This window comes from Fusarium proliferatum (genome assembly GCF_900067095.1).
Source record: "Fusarium proliferatum ET1 genome assembly, contig: FPRO_scaffold015, whole genome shotgun sequence".
NCBI lineage: Eukaryota > Fungi > Ascomycota > Sordariomycetes > Hypocreales > Nectriaceae > Fusarium > Fusarium proliferatum.
The window spans coordinates 698,709-714,203 of record NW_022194804.1 but is presented as its reverse complement, the minus strand read 5'-3'; the positions used below and the strand labels follow the sequence as shown (position 1 = coordinate 714,203).

The window sequence follows — 15,495 nt, the reverse complement described above, 5'->3', positions numbered from 1 at the left end:
TCAATTTCTCTTCCTGATTCGTCCTGCAGCCGCCGAGGCAACAACGCTGACAATCTTATTGGACTAAAAACCTTCACTGCAAATGTACTAGCTTAGATTAGAGAGATTAACACTACGACTCTCGATCTTTCAAAGAGCCATTTTTGCAACTTCTGTGCCACTTCTCTTGATCTCTCTTATCACGCTACAAAACATCCAAACAGTCAAAGATTCGCTGAAAATCAAAAATACAACCCTGCAATACGACAGGTCATCAGAGCGCACGATGTCACCTTGTTACTAGATACAATTCTCAAAGGTGTGGGCCTATACCCTTTCCATAATCAAATCTCGACATAAATGACTAACTATTCAGCTACTAAAGGTTGTGCACTCAGGCCGTGTTGGCAAAAGCCTTCTGGATGCCTTCCAATTCCTCCAAAGTCACGGGGATTATGGTGCCATGACGAGGAGACTCAGGGTATTTATACCCCGTACGCAGTGTCCACTTCCCACCAGCGAGGTCGCTTGACTCGAGCGGGACATAACCATTGCCGCCAAACTCATCAGCAAGGAGAATATACCTAGCACCACTGACATCCCCGCAGTTGGTCTTGAAGATCGAAGGCCCTTCCACCTCTTGCGTTCCCGCGTTCTTTCCGATACAGCTTGCAATCCGATGCCAGTCGGATAGCCCTGCAGTCAATGAAGAACTGCTTTCCTCTACAATATCCGCACAGCCATCGATTGTAGCCTTTGTGAAACGATAATAGACGCCATCCTCCTTGATAACAGTAGAGTCAATGCGGCCATTCGGAGGTTCATCTTGCCAGATCTTTGGCTCGCTGAACGTGATAAAATCATCCGTCGTAGCGTACACCATACGCTGGTACTCGATAGGATCATGATTGGGGTTTGCCTCATTATCATAGATACCAGACGCCCAGTAGACAACATAGGTCTTTAGTTCATCATCATAATAAGCTTCGGGTGCCCAAGTATTGCCGTAGTTATCTGGCGAGACCTCAACGTGACGCTGGGCACTCCAATTGATGAGGTCTTTTGACTCCCAGATCTCGAGGTATCGACTGCCAAAGCGTTGGGCGTCTCCCCAGCTGGTGCCGCAGCCGATGCAAAGATCAGTCGCCAAGATGTAGAATTTGTCTCCCTCATGCGACCTCAGGATGAAGGGATCGCGGACTCCACCATCGCCTTTGGTGGATGTCAAGATGGGCTTGCCATTATTGAGCTCCGTGAAGGACAGGGCGTCGTTTCCGTTACTGGCAGCCAGATAAATGTTTTCATCGCGGTTGCTGAAGTAGAGAAAGGCGTAGCCTTCATAGTTGGAGTTGCAACTAATCTCCCTCTTCGCAGCTTGCGGTCCACTTGATATGGCACCTGTAGGCGACGCAGAGGTGAGGATCGGCAAGACCGCCAAAGCGCTAAGAATGATGGATGGGTTGAGTATAGATAACATTGTCAAAGAAGATGTAGCAGAATAAGTTGTTCTGGTAGACCCAAATTAAGGGAGTGCAATATGTTTGACTTCTTATAGTTGTAGCTGGAGAAAAGTCCCACTTGCGCTATGACATCGCTATTGAAGATCACTTCTGAATAAGAGTATAAAGTTCTCACGTTACACATAAAGACACTAAGCTTAAGCCGAGTGATTGGATCGGATAATTTGATCGACATGACCCCAGATTCCACTTCCCCGCATTGGTTCATCAATGTTTATTTTTCAGGCGTCTTTGCTATAGCCGAGCGAATAGCATGTCTCCTACTGTTATACGAGAATTCAGGCCTCATGACCTACTAACCCGCGCCAGTCTTAAAGACTCCAGCAAGATACTCTGCGCTATGACAAAGCCGCGCCAATAGAGAGATAGAACCATAAACAATACCGGTCCTGGATAGATGGGAGAGGAACGAAAATGCAAGACCTTACACCTAAGGAATAACAACAAATTGTATAAATTATTGCCAATGTGGAATATATTTACTAGATTTAAGATACATTTTGTCAAGTTTATTTAAGTATCCTATATTAATGTGTAATATTCTCTTATGCCCTTTGTCTAGGACTAGTCTTGGTGTCTCTCTTGGCCCCGTTTTTGGACACATGTCTAAACAGTTTTGGACTGCCTTCAATACTACTTGTGGTACAGTAAGCACAAGCTCTGCCTATAGATCCCTGAAACTGCTGCAGATTGACAACTAGCGACCCTCTCATTTTCTATAGATTCGAGAGCGCATTGCAGCTGTGGCGATTGATGACTATGTCTGCAGAGCTGAGACTTTGTAGTGAATGATTGGTCTACTCCTGATGTCGGTAGGTCACTTGATTGACAAACTTTTTGATCATAGGTTATTTCGATTTAGACCAGTTATTGATATATGGACTGTTAAGTCATGCTCTACATCCAGATACGAATCGCTGCCCACTCGTCTTGAACTGCTAGTCAAAGACAAATATTTCCAAGCGCATCCCAGGCGCAAACTATAAGTACAAGTGAAGGAAAGGTTTGAAGAATTATAAAGCTCAGGAAATCGCTTAAATGTTTCCCAAAATCGAAGGCTACATGCATCTTTGCTGGAAACAGAAGCATTCCTTGCTAAGAATCACTTGGTGCAGTGACCACGACGGTGACTACCATGGCGGCATCGATGATGTGAGGCACCATGGGCACTGTGTGATCGCTGGGAACCCTTCTTTGTAGCGCTCTTCTTGGCAACCTTCGTGGGAACACTTTTTGCAGAGCCCTTGGTCGTTACAGGGGGGACAGGGTATTTTGCCGCCTTGGCTGACTCAACGATAGAGGTAGTGTGAGTAGAAGTTGGAGCTTTGACGATCGAGAGTGTTGTTGAAGAGTGCTTTTGGTTCACCACGCTGTGCTTACCACTAGTGGGCGTGGGAGCAGATTGCAAAGAAACAGCAGTTGAAACAGGTTTCGAGCTCTTTGCGCTTGTGAGCTTCACAGTGACGACACCGTGCGCCGGGACTGTAACCTTGACATTTCCGTCGGAAACGGTCACCTTGGTGTCGACCATCTGTGCCTCAGCATCCGAAGTGAAAGCTTGAGCTGTCGCGAAAGTACTTCCTGAAACGCCCAAGTCGACAGTCTGAGCAGCAGTGCCAGAGTTGGTAAGCACCATGACTACACTCCCATCAACATTCTCAAATGCACCAACAATCGTGTCTTGGACAACACCTGAAGTCGAAAGCCTATGTGCGCCAGGGCGAATGTGGCGCGACCAGTGAGCAATAGCCCAAAGAATTGAAGACACGGTGAACTTGCTGCCGTCCGTGTCGACGACGTGAGAAAGAGATCCCTTGTTGTTGGTCTCAACGCCCTCCCAGTAGATATACGCCGAGAGGTCAGCATTGACGATGCCCTGTGCGATCTTGACAGCCCACGTGAAACCTTCGTTGGAACCGCCGTTGACGTACCACGCTGTGGCAAACGCCTGGTCATTGGCAGCTCCCTCAGACATCCAAGTTGGCAGGGTAGTATTCATGGGCTGATCTGGGCTGCTAGAGTACTCGTGCGATGTGATGACAGACAGATACTTCTCCACGTCAAGCTCAGCCAGCTTCGCGGTGTAGTCCATCTGTGACCTCCAACCGATGTTGTCACAGCACGTCATCTTGATATCAGCAAGGCCCTTGGATTGCAAAGCGCTGTGTAAAAGGGGAATGACATCTGCAGCCTGCTCAGCAGTTGAGAGCATAAAGTCCGAGCCATCACCTTCATTGAGGAAGCCAACGTGCGAAACAGGGATTCCAGCCTCCTTGTAGTAGGATAGGTACTGGGCTATCATCTCAACGTAACGTTGTCTCCAGTCTCCAGATGAGCACGACACACCAGTAGTACCGCACAGACGACCCATACTCGTAGCTGACTTCATATATACAGGCGCAGACCAAGCATTGGCATAGATAGTATCTACACCGTAACTCATGGCCTGTTTGCTGAACCATACCTGACCATCATCGTCGCCATCGAAATGGAAAACAGGTTGCTTCTCGGGATTGTCGGTGTTGGTGCTCGTGATGGAGTTGGAAGCATCGCAGCCGATCTTGTTTCGGATGATGGATAGGCCCGCGCCGGTTGTAGTGTTGAAGAGAAGATCCAGGCCCTGTTTCTGCGGGCCGGGGCCGAGATTTTGGAATTGTTTGGCGTGGCCGTAGGCTTCGGAGACGCCAAAGCCATCAATGACTTGGAGTTTCTTGTTGGTGTTGACAGTAACGGATGCATCGCCGAGCGCCAGGCTGGCTTGAAAGGCAAGAGTGGGAAGAACGAGTGAGAAGAGCATGTTGCCTGATAATGAGTGCGTGATAATTTATAAGTGAAAGAAATGTTTTGCCCAAGGAAACGAATCAAGAAAATGGAAATGAATGTACAAAGAAGCAATGATGAGCACACAACGAAAGAGTGAAGAGTGAGATAGCACTCTAGCTAGATGCGCAACAGTCCACTTCTATTAAAGAAGAATGCCCAACATCAAAAGTAATTAGCTCTCTCATCAAGCGGGGAAGTAATACTGTTCAGCTCACCAGCAATTCCGTACCATCCCAGCAGCCAGCAGGGGTGTCCGGAAGACGGCACAGTTAGACGCAGCACATTTTGGCATTTTTGAGGCTCTTGTAAAATTCGAGGGGCTTAGAATAACGCAACGCAAAAGACTGCCGTTGCCGTCTACTCCGACCAGGATGGCCAGACTCTGTTGAGAAATGTGTGTTGCATCATTGGGAATGAGCTTTGTAGGGATGCCAGGATCAGAAGGGGCGACGCCTTGAAATATAGTATGCAGATTGCAGACCATAAGATCTATAATGCATTTGATCTATATGATGGAAACTTTGAGATTTTTAACCAAATATGTTATGAATCCTGCACATATTTACTCATTGTGTTACCCGAATCCCAAGAACGTGATATTAGATACAGGTGGATGTTTCCTTTATCCACTTTGATTTAGACGATGTCTGCCCATTTTTCAGTCCTTATCGAAATCAATCATCGCTTACAGAGACAGCAAAGCTTATTTCGCCGCTAACATTACGTGGGCCGTTTCAGGTTCGCCAAAATCTACTTTACCGAACCACGCTAACATGTTTGACAGGCCCGATAAGGCGGCTTGTTCGATACTGGCGCTCGGATAACCGGCAGTATCTGAAACGCCCGGACGTCCAGCAATCATGTCCAGGAAACTTGTCATCAGGAGATCAAACTGTAAGACACATCTAGGCCGCGGGAAGTGTCTCCCTGACATCCATACTCAGCAATGCACGATTCCCGTATCGAATTTCAGAGTCATTTGCCCATCGTGAATTCCTAAGCCTTGTTTCGCACCATTCCGTCCGGTCTCCAAACGAGATGATCTTTTGATTGTTTATGAATGGATTGTCCTGGCCGATAGCGGAAGCTGATAGGTGCCTCAAGCTTTGCTGCAAGGACTGAAATCATATGGAACTCAAGGCACTCACTGAGGCGGACAAGGTGAAATATTGCCCTTCGTGCTGCTCCTTGACCTGATCAAAGCGGCTTGTTCATGATGTTTTATTCCAGTTGGCTACCCTGTAGATCGGCGGGAAATCCATCTCGCTTATCTTATCGGCACCAGGCTGTCATCTATTCACGCTGCACCGTGGGGACCCTATCAGCACAAACACTGCATTTTGGTCTACCATTGGAATTCTTCTCTTGTTACGTCTCGCTTCGTTTCTTTATCTTCACCTTTGTTTGTTACTTTTTGACCTTTCAGACAGCAAAAAGGAGGCCATTTCAGGGGTATCAACTGTCATCTACTCACAAGCTACGTGCTTTACCACGTCAATTATTCGTAAATTGTATCTGCATCCCAATACCATTTGTGGGCTACGAGAAAAAAGCGAAATGTTGATCATAAAGGACGAAGAGACTTAGGTAAACTACCCTAAGCTTAGGGTGCCCTTAGATGAATTTAGTCCAACATCGACCCTAAGTTTAGACCATCTCTTGATCCAAGACATCTCGCTGAGCCAGTTATCTGACACAGAGCAACTACCTTTAACTGGAAGGCACTTCTTTACCTCCAGTAGCGCCGCTGTGATTTCCGGTTTCATGATTCCATCCCTTCGCATATCTGACCTGAGAGTCAGACCGCCATCGTCAATGGCCACAATGGGACTATACCGGGCACCGCAATGCTCATGAGCTGTCGTTTAGTATTGAAGTCGAGGTTGGCTACTGTATCTCATCCTCTCCTCTCGGTTAGCCACCTCAACAAAAGCGGCAGTAATTGGAGCACGCATCAGCTCCTTATATGCGACGTCGTCGCTTCGCCAAAGCGGGGTAGTCTACTCCCCGAATTTGAGGATGAGACTTTCAGCTTGGACCCCTATCTCAGCAAGAGAGCCCTCAGCCAGATTGAGGAGTTTGTCAATGGCCCTGAGAAGGAAGACCCCTATATCAGCAAACACTACCTAGTCGGCGAATACGGCACCAAACTTAGAGAGATTTGGGCTGCCCTGGCCATCGTCACTGCATACAAGCACAAAGCAGCTAATGCTGCTAATACGACAACGGCAACCGAGTCACTCCCCTACGGAAGAGGCCCAGAAGAAGCATCTTAGCACCTACCTATACGTATGATGACTCCGAAGGCTCTGGCACAAGCCGCGAAGGCAGCACTGTCAGCGAGTTCATGGAACAAGTGGCAGCGGAAGACCTCCCCTCTGAAGGTAGCTTTGTGCTGCTCATCACGCGGGTCTTGAACTTGATTAGCTACTGCACCCAGCCATTCGGATCTCAGTACCTGTTCTGACTCCGACGAATCTGGCCCAAGTTGCGAGGGTGGACAAGCTATCAGGGGGATATGGAACAAGTGGCACCACTTTTGACAGCAAGAAAACGCGAAACATTGATCCTAGCGGATGAAGAGATTTGGGTAAATTGTCGTAAACTTAGATTCTCTTTTGATGAATCTAGGTTAACACCTTTCCTAATTTTCGACGATATTCACACCAAAGACCTGGATGTCAGGTAAATACTTCGGAAGCGTGACGTCTGCGAGTATATTTGACACCCAGCTCAAGGCCGCGCTGAAGCACTCCAACAGGTCCCTCTTCATCGACTACCTCCAAGCCTCTGGAAACAACTGTAGTCGTCGCCGGCCGTTAGCCTGACGGGTCATCATCTTGTCGACAGCACACGGCGTGCTCCCCGCATACGAATAGCACACGTGGCGTGTTGAAGGCTTCAAGAGACAGGAAATCAAGGACTTTCTTGGAGGATGTGGGCTGGCCTTGATGTACCATGGCACTCACTTCCTAGATGTGGACTGCTTCGACAGCCGTCAAGAACTAACCTCGTCTCCGTGGCATTTTTAACGATAAAGGAACCAGAGCAGCGACGGATCTGGCGGTCCTAGCTACACCTCGCAACTGAGTTGACCGTCCTCATTCCATGGCTCCCGTCAGTGGAGAAAATTATTTCCGCCACGCCTCCGCCGAATTCACAACGCGCGATGCTCAGTGGCTGTGATATAGTTGAGAGTTTAAAAGAAGCTTTAGCCCCAGAGCACAAAGGCAAACAGCAACAATCAACACATAGTCATCGCCCTCATTGTTGCCTAATATCTTACTTTCAGCCGAAGAACTTGGTATCCTGATAACTAACTTTAAATGCGTTTAAATAAGTGCCTGCGCGCTGCTCTTGCGTGAGGGTGATCGCCAAAAACAAACATCATCGCCAACAACATTTATTCTGCTTTCTTATGGTAGACGCGGGCGGGATGGAACAACAGGCACCGATAACAAAGTCTCTGTATAGACTATGCGTCGAGAATCCACGCTTCTTTGTTCAACCTATTTTCTGGACCTCAAAGCACCTTCAAGTATTGCACTGCCATTTCGAGCACCTTGACTCCTCCAGTGCCCCTCCGCCATTCCCGCTGCCGCCTGCTCCTCCGTCCGCCAGCCACGGTGGACCAGACCTCACACAGGATCTCATCCACTCGATTTTGAATGTCCAATATGCCCACACTAAGTTCGCCTCCTTCGCGCAGCTGATGCATCCTTATGGCGTGATCTCCTGCCTACGTCGAACTCCCTTCTTCTATAACGGACTCTGGCTTCATATGCCCACATGCAAGGTTTTCGAATCGGACGACGTACACAAATTTGAGCAGAAGCCCGTTATTGGGTGCTTTCATTACGATGTACTTATCAAGCAGCGAGAACAAGCCCGAGTGCCCAAAAGTCATCCCGTTCCTGGCGCCTCCAATCTTCCCGTTGAGAGACTCTACCAGCGCAAATTGCGAAAGCTGACTCCGGCGCTGTGATTTGAAGACCCATACTTGGTCTGCGTTCTACTCTCGCTGGCTCAACTGCAATGGAAGAGGCGGAAAAGCATGACAGAAGCCTATTTTGTACGCCAGACCCCAGTTCCCTGTTACTCTTCCTACTGACAAGTATCTTTCAGACCCGATTATTCGCAACAAAAGCCTCTGACAAGACGCACGCGCACGTCTTCCGAGCCGACATCCCCTCGAAAATCCTCCACGCTCTCGACAACCCGACCGAAGACATGGACAATCTTGTCTGGCCAGCGATCCAGCACATCCAGGTCCCCTTCGAACCGCATGCGACCTTCTCAGAGCGAGTCGCAGGACAATTGCTCGCTGGTCTTAAGACACGGGCGCCGGAGGAGACACCACGAGGAGAGAAGGAAGGGCGATAACATGGAACCCGAGGAGGAGACAGATAGTGCCAAGGCCTGGAATGCTGCTATATGCCGCTGGATCATGGGTGATAGATAATGGCTCATGGAGCGGTGAATTCAGCGTGATTGACCTTGGTATTCTAACTAGGTTCTCTCGGCTGGTTCAAGCTTTCAGCCTAGGTTCTCTCGGCTGGATTAAGCTCTCAGCCGTATGTCTCAGCGGCAAATAACACTTCAAGCTCACAACTTAGACATTATACTAAGATGTCTGACTAATTGCTACAGCATAAGGCTAATAAGAGGAAAACCTAGATGGTGACTCTTTGGTTGGTATTCTAACACAGCTGTCTGGACAACTGGGCAACTGCCAATACACCCGCCGGTGCTACCTACGAACCATTCGAATTCCGACAGACACACAGTCAGGCATTACGAATGCGACAGAGCGACGAAACATATTCTGTATAGAGTATCTGTGAGTCCGTCATCGCAGAGGTCAAATACGTGCCCAAACTGACCGATCTGCAGACATGAGTAATGCATCCGTTTATATCACCACTCAGTCTGCATTGCTACACATTCTCCCCCACGCCCATAGCTCCGCCATCTCATGCAATGCGCGTCATTGTGGCCTTTTGATAATGGCTCGGAGCGAAGCGACGATATGTGTAGTAGTACTTTTGATAGGAAATAGTAATTTGCATGCATATCATGTTATGCCAAAATTGACCGAGTTAATGTTTAGTGAAGTAAAATAGTAGTGAGTGCATCAGCTCCAAGTCACCAACAGGATACATATCCGCCTTGGAGCTCTGCCATAGACAAAGCTTGGGAGGCAATTCACTCAGTTCATTTGCATGATTCCCCTGGGCAAGGGGCCATTGTAACACTGCGAAGCTCAGTTAGTCGTTCCGGTGAGGTGTTTGACTTTCTGCTGTATTTGAACCGTGTTAGACAGTTTGCGATGGGTGAGAAAGCTCGAGCCTTTGATCCGTAGTTTGTTTTATTTCCTCAAGAGAACAAGTGTTTGAGTCCTTTTCGGCAGCTAATTATATACGTGACGACCCACGAACTTTGTAAATGGCATGGTTCATGACTGTCACTCATCTGTGTCAGTCTTTACGATAATGCTTTAGCATGCAACATAAAGTTCATATCTTCTCATACGTAATGTAGATGCTTTTCTTGTGACGCAAAAACCCAATCGCGTCGTCTTGATTCCAGCTGGAGTATATTATAGTAAGCCCATACTTAGCATAGGCTGCCAGGTCCTGCTGCTATCGATAGGTTTAGACCATGTTTCATGTTTCATACATACGGTTCATGATCCCACTGCTCCATCTCCATTGTATAGCATATCCATATATCATCCTCGAGTGTTTGTGCCTTAAGCCACATATCTCGAAGGCTTACGCCCTCCCACCGCGCAGCATAGAACCACGCATTCAGGGAATAGACGGATACCTTAACTCGGCCTTGGTACTTTTCGCCGCTACTAGAGACTGTCTCAGTTCACTGCGTTTTCTCTGGCAATGGATACTGAAGTAGGTTGCTTCTCTCATGTCCCTATCTAAGGAAGGCATCGGGCCTTTGTTGACCATATCCAAGAGTGAATCCCACCTAAGATCATATGGCTCTTTGACTTCTTTGGCTTTGTAGTAGACAAATCCCCAGGGCTGCTGAGCCCGAAGAATCTCTTCTATCCAAGCTGGTGGCGCATGAGACGCTCGCTTCCATATGGCACGAACCGTTTCCCCAAAGTCCTCAAGGGGCTGTGCTTTTTCCTCATCCGAATGTCGATCAAGCTCTGAGAGCACCCATTTCGCATTCCTTCGTGCCACCTTGATCACGTCACGGCGTATATTCTCTCTAGCTCGTGCCGCAGGAGTTTGAAGTTCTTCCTCCCGAAGACGGCTCTCATAAATGTCTTGTAGTGAGCAGCTATTGGTTCCGTCGATATAGTACAAGTCACAGTAGACTAGCCTCCACGCATCGATTGGCATAGTGATGTAATATTTCTGGTCAAAGTTCGCGATTTTGTCGAATAAACCCTCTCCGCTGTACTGTGCACCTACGATGCGCTGTATCATTTTGGCCTCATCAGGATAAAAAGAAGTTCTGCCAAGCAACGCGTTTTGTAAGAGGACACTGTTATGGAACTCGGAGGGGTTGCTCAGCGCCATACCAACAAGATCCCTGCCTGCTAACTTTTCTTGCAGCCTTTGATTCAGTTTTTCGCGCTCAACAATACTCGCGACCCTGAAACGTTCAGATCGAGGAAGATGGAGCAAACGTTCATGACGCTCAACAGGACCGAGGTCGAGCAGGCTTTTATACAGGTCCAAGTTAGTGTCTATAAATATGGCAGACAGTGGTTGTGTTTCTTTGGGCGTGATAAGGTAGTAACAGGTGAGGGGATTAATAACAGAATTTTAGCGGTTGGATTTGCCCCACTATCTGGATCCGTCGGCCTTGCAAGCCTGGCTAACCTTAGATAATGCTTATCGAACCCCATCCTTATGCAGGGTAATTTCCCCGCACATTATTAACTATGCGACTTGTTAACACCAAAACCATCCAGCTCGAGTTCCTCACTGACAATAATATGCCTGAATACGCCATCCTCTCCTATACTTGGGAATAAGAAGAGGTTCTCTTTTACGATATGGGACGTGAGAGCGCCAAATCGAAAAAGGGCTATGTTAAGCTTGAGAGCTGCTGTTGCATAGCGCGAGAGAATGGCTTTAAGTATATCTAGGACGATACCTGCTGTATCGATAAGACGAGTAGCGCAGAACTAAGTAAAGCAATTAATTTTATATATCGTTATTATTAAGAGGCTAGTATTTATTATATATACCTTGCAGATATTTCTACTGTTTCTGAAATCCTGAATAGTAGATGGTTTACTAGAGGTTAGATGCTATAGGAGCTTATTGCGTTAAGATTAATGATCTTCTTCGATAAAGATTGGCATAAGTTAGGCATTAAGAGAAGCTTGGTATAGGTACTATTGCAGAGAATAAGCATACTAGAATCTATTCTCTGTGATAGTAAAGAGCTAGAGACGACTAGTATCGCGCAGAGAATGTCATGGGCTGCTGATAGAGTCACCACAAGAAAAGAAGATAGGGTATATTCCCTAATAGGTATCTTTAGCATTAATATGCCCCTCCTTTACGGAGAAGGTAATAAGGCCTTCTATTATCTTTAAGAAGAGATTATGCGCGTATTAGACGATTACAGTCTCTTTGCCTGGAAAACCACTAGTGCCTGGGGCGGTTTACTTGCCCTGATACCAGCTGCATTTAAGCATTTAGGTGATATTATCTTATGGAATCCGTTTATACCATATAATAGTCTATTTACAATCACTAATAAAGGGATACATATACAGGTGCCGTTTATTGCGCAGGATACTTCGGGTAGGGGCCTTTATGTGCTGCATTATACGAGAATTAGGATAAGGGATAAGTTGATTGCAGTGTATTTAAGGGATATATTTTTGATGATAGAGCATTTTGAGAGATGCAGGACTGATGAGTTGGAGTGGATTGACTTAAATAACTTCAATCTCACTTAATACCTCGTGAAGTCTCTATATATACGGCTCTACCTCCTATCAATCTCCCGAATGGCACGATAAAAGGGAGGGCAGGCTGATATACTATCCGAATCTCGTATAGTTATTAAGCGTAATACCCTATTATTACTTACAGAAGCCGCGTTAGCAGGCAATGCTGGGTCAGTCTGGTACCTCCTAGCTCAAGATCTATCCGGGATGATGCATGATAAGGCCCGGTCTACGATATATCTTGCTGCTTGTGCTGGCTATAAGCGCCTTGTCAGCTAGCTTTTGGCAAGAAGAGATACAGCATATCTTATTATAGACGACCAAGCCTGAACTGCACTGTTGTATGCTGTAGAGTGCGGCCAGGAAGCTATTGTTAGATTTATCCTATCTAGCGCTATAATCTATCCTAATATAAGGGATATATATGGATTAAGTGCGTTGTAGTATGCGGTGTATTATAAACAATCTGCTTATGTAAAACTGCTTCTTTAGAAAGGTTTAGTATCTGGCTATATCGGCAGCGACGGCAATAATTAAACTGCACTTTAGCATGCTGTCTTATATAGCGATCTCGACTTTGTGAAACTCTTCCTGCAGAATAAAGCACTCTAATCTACTGGCGGCAAACTAGCCTTTTGCGCAGCAGTCTTAAAGCAACACCTCGCTATAACCAAACTCCTCCTCTAGTACGGTGCTAAGCCTAATGAATAAGATTCTTAGTGCCGATCCTTACTGCAAATTGCATGCAGATAGGATAACTATAAGATAGTAGCCCTGCTGATAAGATATAGCGTTAATGCTGATGTGCTAGATATTGCAGGCAAGATAGAACTGGCGTTTGTGATGTTAAGGGGTAATGTGGCGCTGGTTAAGGTGTTATTAGAGAATGGGGCAAATCTAAGGGCTAAGTGTGCAAATGGCAAGATGGCGGCGGCTTATATAATGGGGCAGGAGATAAAGAGCTTAATTGGGAATTAGAGGTAGTATAAGACTTTGCTTAATAGGATGAATATAAATTGGTTGGCGATATTGTGATGGTGGTGTATTTATGCGTTTAGATGGAAGTAGAGGGTTCTTTAGGATATGTAAAATTATACCTAAATTGAGTTGTTATTAGCTTAATTAAGATAAAAAGGATAATATATTTGACCTATAGTAATAAAAGAGAAATTATATCTTAACCCCTTAAGGTTATAAATAGCTTCTGAGTGACTTTATGATTTGGTAGATATAGCCTTGACTTTGGTGATGGAATGGGTCCTGAGAGATATATAAGAAGAGGATGAGCGTGATTGGCCTTGTGTATATATACTCCGAGAAGTAAGTGTAGAAGGAGATTAAGTAGACTGGATAAATGTAGAGTAGAATGTGCTAAGTATTGTTAATACTTATTAGGATATGGGATGGGTATTATAGGGCTTGTAATAATGACTAGCTTATGTAGGATAATAGTGGGAAATATAGACTTTTTAGGATGTTATATCCTCTATATGCTTAAAAGAAATATTGCATAAGCATCTATATACCCTGCTTAGTTAAGGCCGCTTGCGTGCTGACTTGACTTAGGGTTTTAAGAGATTGTGACCCCTTTAGTCTAAATCTTCCTTCTTATTTGATTGGTGCAGAGCTTAGGTGTTGCATCTCTGCTTATTTTAATACGGTCTGCTCTATATAATTTTGACGTTTTGACTTGTATTTGTGGCAAACTGTTAAAACCTTTTGATAAGTACGGTCTGTTAATATTAAAGGGCGGATGGCGCTTTAAGAGTGTATATTAAGGCAGGCTAAGTTACTGATCTTATTGCTTGATCTTGTAGTTAAGTATATTGCTTTAAGTTGCTTCTTTTATGTCCCCTGCCTTGCTGATGTCCCTAGACCTATTACTACCTGAAGTTATGGACTTTCTCTTGGTCTGAGCTGTGTCATTAAGTGACGATAAGTTCTGTGTGTATTGCGTACCTTATCTTGGCGCGATTGACTGGGCTAACTCCCCCCTGCGGTTCTGCATCCTCCCCTAGCCGCCGAGATATCCTTAGACGCGTTGCATGAAGCGATTGCCGAGAGAAGGTGCTTTACTTATTAAGTTCCACCGCCATGATGTGCAAGCTGGCGGGTGAGACTATTTGCAGAGGGGAGCGTTTGGGATTGAGGTGTTGGTCAGGAAACTTGAATCAAGAAGGCGGTCCTCTAGATTGACGGGCGGCGCGAAAGAGTTGGCTGCATATGGAGCTTAAAGTTTCTTATATATATATACTGGGAGTGTTGCTGCGAAAGTCTGAAATAGTAGAGATGCAGCACTGAAGGAAGGATGAAAGCGTTGTTGTTATTGTGGGGGGGAACGAAATGCGTTACTATGTTATTAGATCTGGGATGTAAGCTCTGCTATGCGAGGCCCTCGACCTAAGTCTTTTGATACTTTGCCACTGTCTACTTTAGCATAATGCATAAGTTTAGCCTTGGTGTTAGTGGAAACTAGTGTATTGCAGTATATAAACGGCCGATTATGGTCGGTGCTGTGTGCTGTGGTGCTAGTGCATTTAAGAGGTTATAATTACGAAATAACACTTTATAATTTCACTAAAGAATTTTGTCTGGCTTTAATACTGATTTATATAGCACTACAGGAAGCTACAGGAAACTATATGTGATTAAGAGACTGTATAAAGGACTTTCTATCTTGCTAACCCTTTTTGTTCTGCCCTGGTAACCCTTCTATGCTATCGGAAAAATAACTTTAGTGCCTGTAAAGTCCCTGTCTCTCTGGTGGAGATGTCCCTTGTTGACTTATGGCTATGAATTCGTGATCATTCCGGGGGCCTGGGAAAATGTTAATAGTCAGGTTATTAACATGCAGCGAATTAGTTAATAACTTACGGTAGTTAGGAGAATTTCTGGCTTTAATTTGAGGCTTTGTGTGCCTCTGCCTTGGCGGCCTTAAGCTGTTGCTTAAGCTTATTATTTAGCTCTAGCTGTCTGGTAAGCTCCTCTTCTGCTGAGTGCTAGAAGTTAAAGTACTTCTAGGCCTGCTTTTTGGCTAAGGCGAGCTTTTTCTTTATCTCCTTATTTTTAATGGCGAGGTGGCCATTGTTTTCTATAAGGTTGTCGTTCTGGTTATTTAGATACTTGTTCTCGTCAGATATGATCGCTATCTTCTTGCGGAGGGCGTTAAGCTTAAGGCGATTAACTGGCAGGTCTACGGATATGATTGCGGTGCTGAAGGTTTGACTTAGTTGT

The 15,495-nt window shown here is 45.8% G+C and overlaps 6 protein-coding genes across 6 annotated transcripts; 3 read left to right on the top strand and 3 right to left on the bottom strand.

Annotated features, from left to right (window-relative positions):
* Nucleotides 1–373: 373 nt before the first annotated feature.
* Nucleotides 374–1,456, bottom strand: FPRO_12554 (uncharacterized protein; the record flags this gene model as incomplete). Its single annotated transcript, XM_031224364.1, has 1 exon — nucleotides 374–1,456. One exon carries the CDS (start codon nucleotides 1,454–1,456, stop codon nucleotides 374–376), a length of 1,083 nt encoding a protein of 360 aa, XP_031089630.1.
* A 1,145-nt stretch (nucleotides 1,457–2,601) lies between these two features.
* FPRO_12553 (uncharacterized protein) lies at nucleotides 2,602–4,296 on the bottom strand (the record flags this gene model as incomplete). Its single annotated transcript, XM_031224363.1, has 1 exon — nucleotides 2,602–4,296. The coding sequence occupies one exon, from the start codon at nucleotides 4,294–4,296 to the stop codon at nucleotides 2,602–2,604; it is 1,695 nt and encodes a 564-aa protein (XP_031089629.1).
* Nucleotides 4,297–6,169: 1,873 nt separating this feature from the next.
* FPRO_12552 (uncharacterized protein) lies at nucleotides 6,170–6,598 on the top strand (the record flags this gene model as incomplete). Its single annotated transcript, XM_031224362.1, has 1 exon — nucleotides 6,170–6,598. The coding sequence occupies one exon, from the start codon at nucleotides 6,170–6,172 to the stop codon at nucleotides 6,596–6,598; it is 429 nt and encodes a 142-aa protein (XP_031089628.1).
* A 1,160-nt stretch (nucleotides 6,599–7,758) lies between these two features.
* Nucleotides 7,759–8,307, top strand: FPRO_12551 (uncharacterized protein; the record flags this gene model as incomplete). The annotated part of the gene is made up of 1 exon (XM_031224361.1): nucleotides 7,759–8,307. The coding sequence occupies one exon, from the start codon at nucleotides 7,759–7,761 to the stop codon at nucleotides 8,305–8,307; it is 549 nt and encodes a 182-aa protein (XP_031089627.1).
* A 69-nt stretch (nucleotides 8,308–8,376) lies between these two features.
* On the top strand, nucleotides 8,377–8,705 carry FPRO_12550 (uncharacterized protein; the record flags this gene model as incomplete). The annotated part of the gene is made up of 2 exons (XM_031224360.1): nucleotides 8,377–8,394; nucleotides 8,448–8,705. The coding sequence occupies 2 exons, from the start codon at nucleotides 8,377–8,379 to the stop codon at nucleotides 8,703–8,705; spliced, it is 276 nt and encodes a 91-aa protein (XP_031089626.1).
* Nucleotides 8,706–10,132: 1,427 nt separating this feature from the next.
* On the bottom strand, nucleotides 10,133–10,777 carry FPRO_12549 (uncharacterized protein; the record flags this gene model as incomplete). The annotated part of the gene is made up of 1 exon (XM_031224358.1): nucleotides 10,133–10,777. The coding sequence occupies one exon, from the start codon at nucleotides 10,775–10,777 to the stop codon at nucleotides 10,133–10,135; it is 645 nt and encodes a 214-aa protein (XP_031089625.1).
* Nucleotides 10,778–15,495: the final 4,718 nt, after the last annotated feature.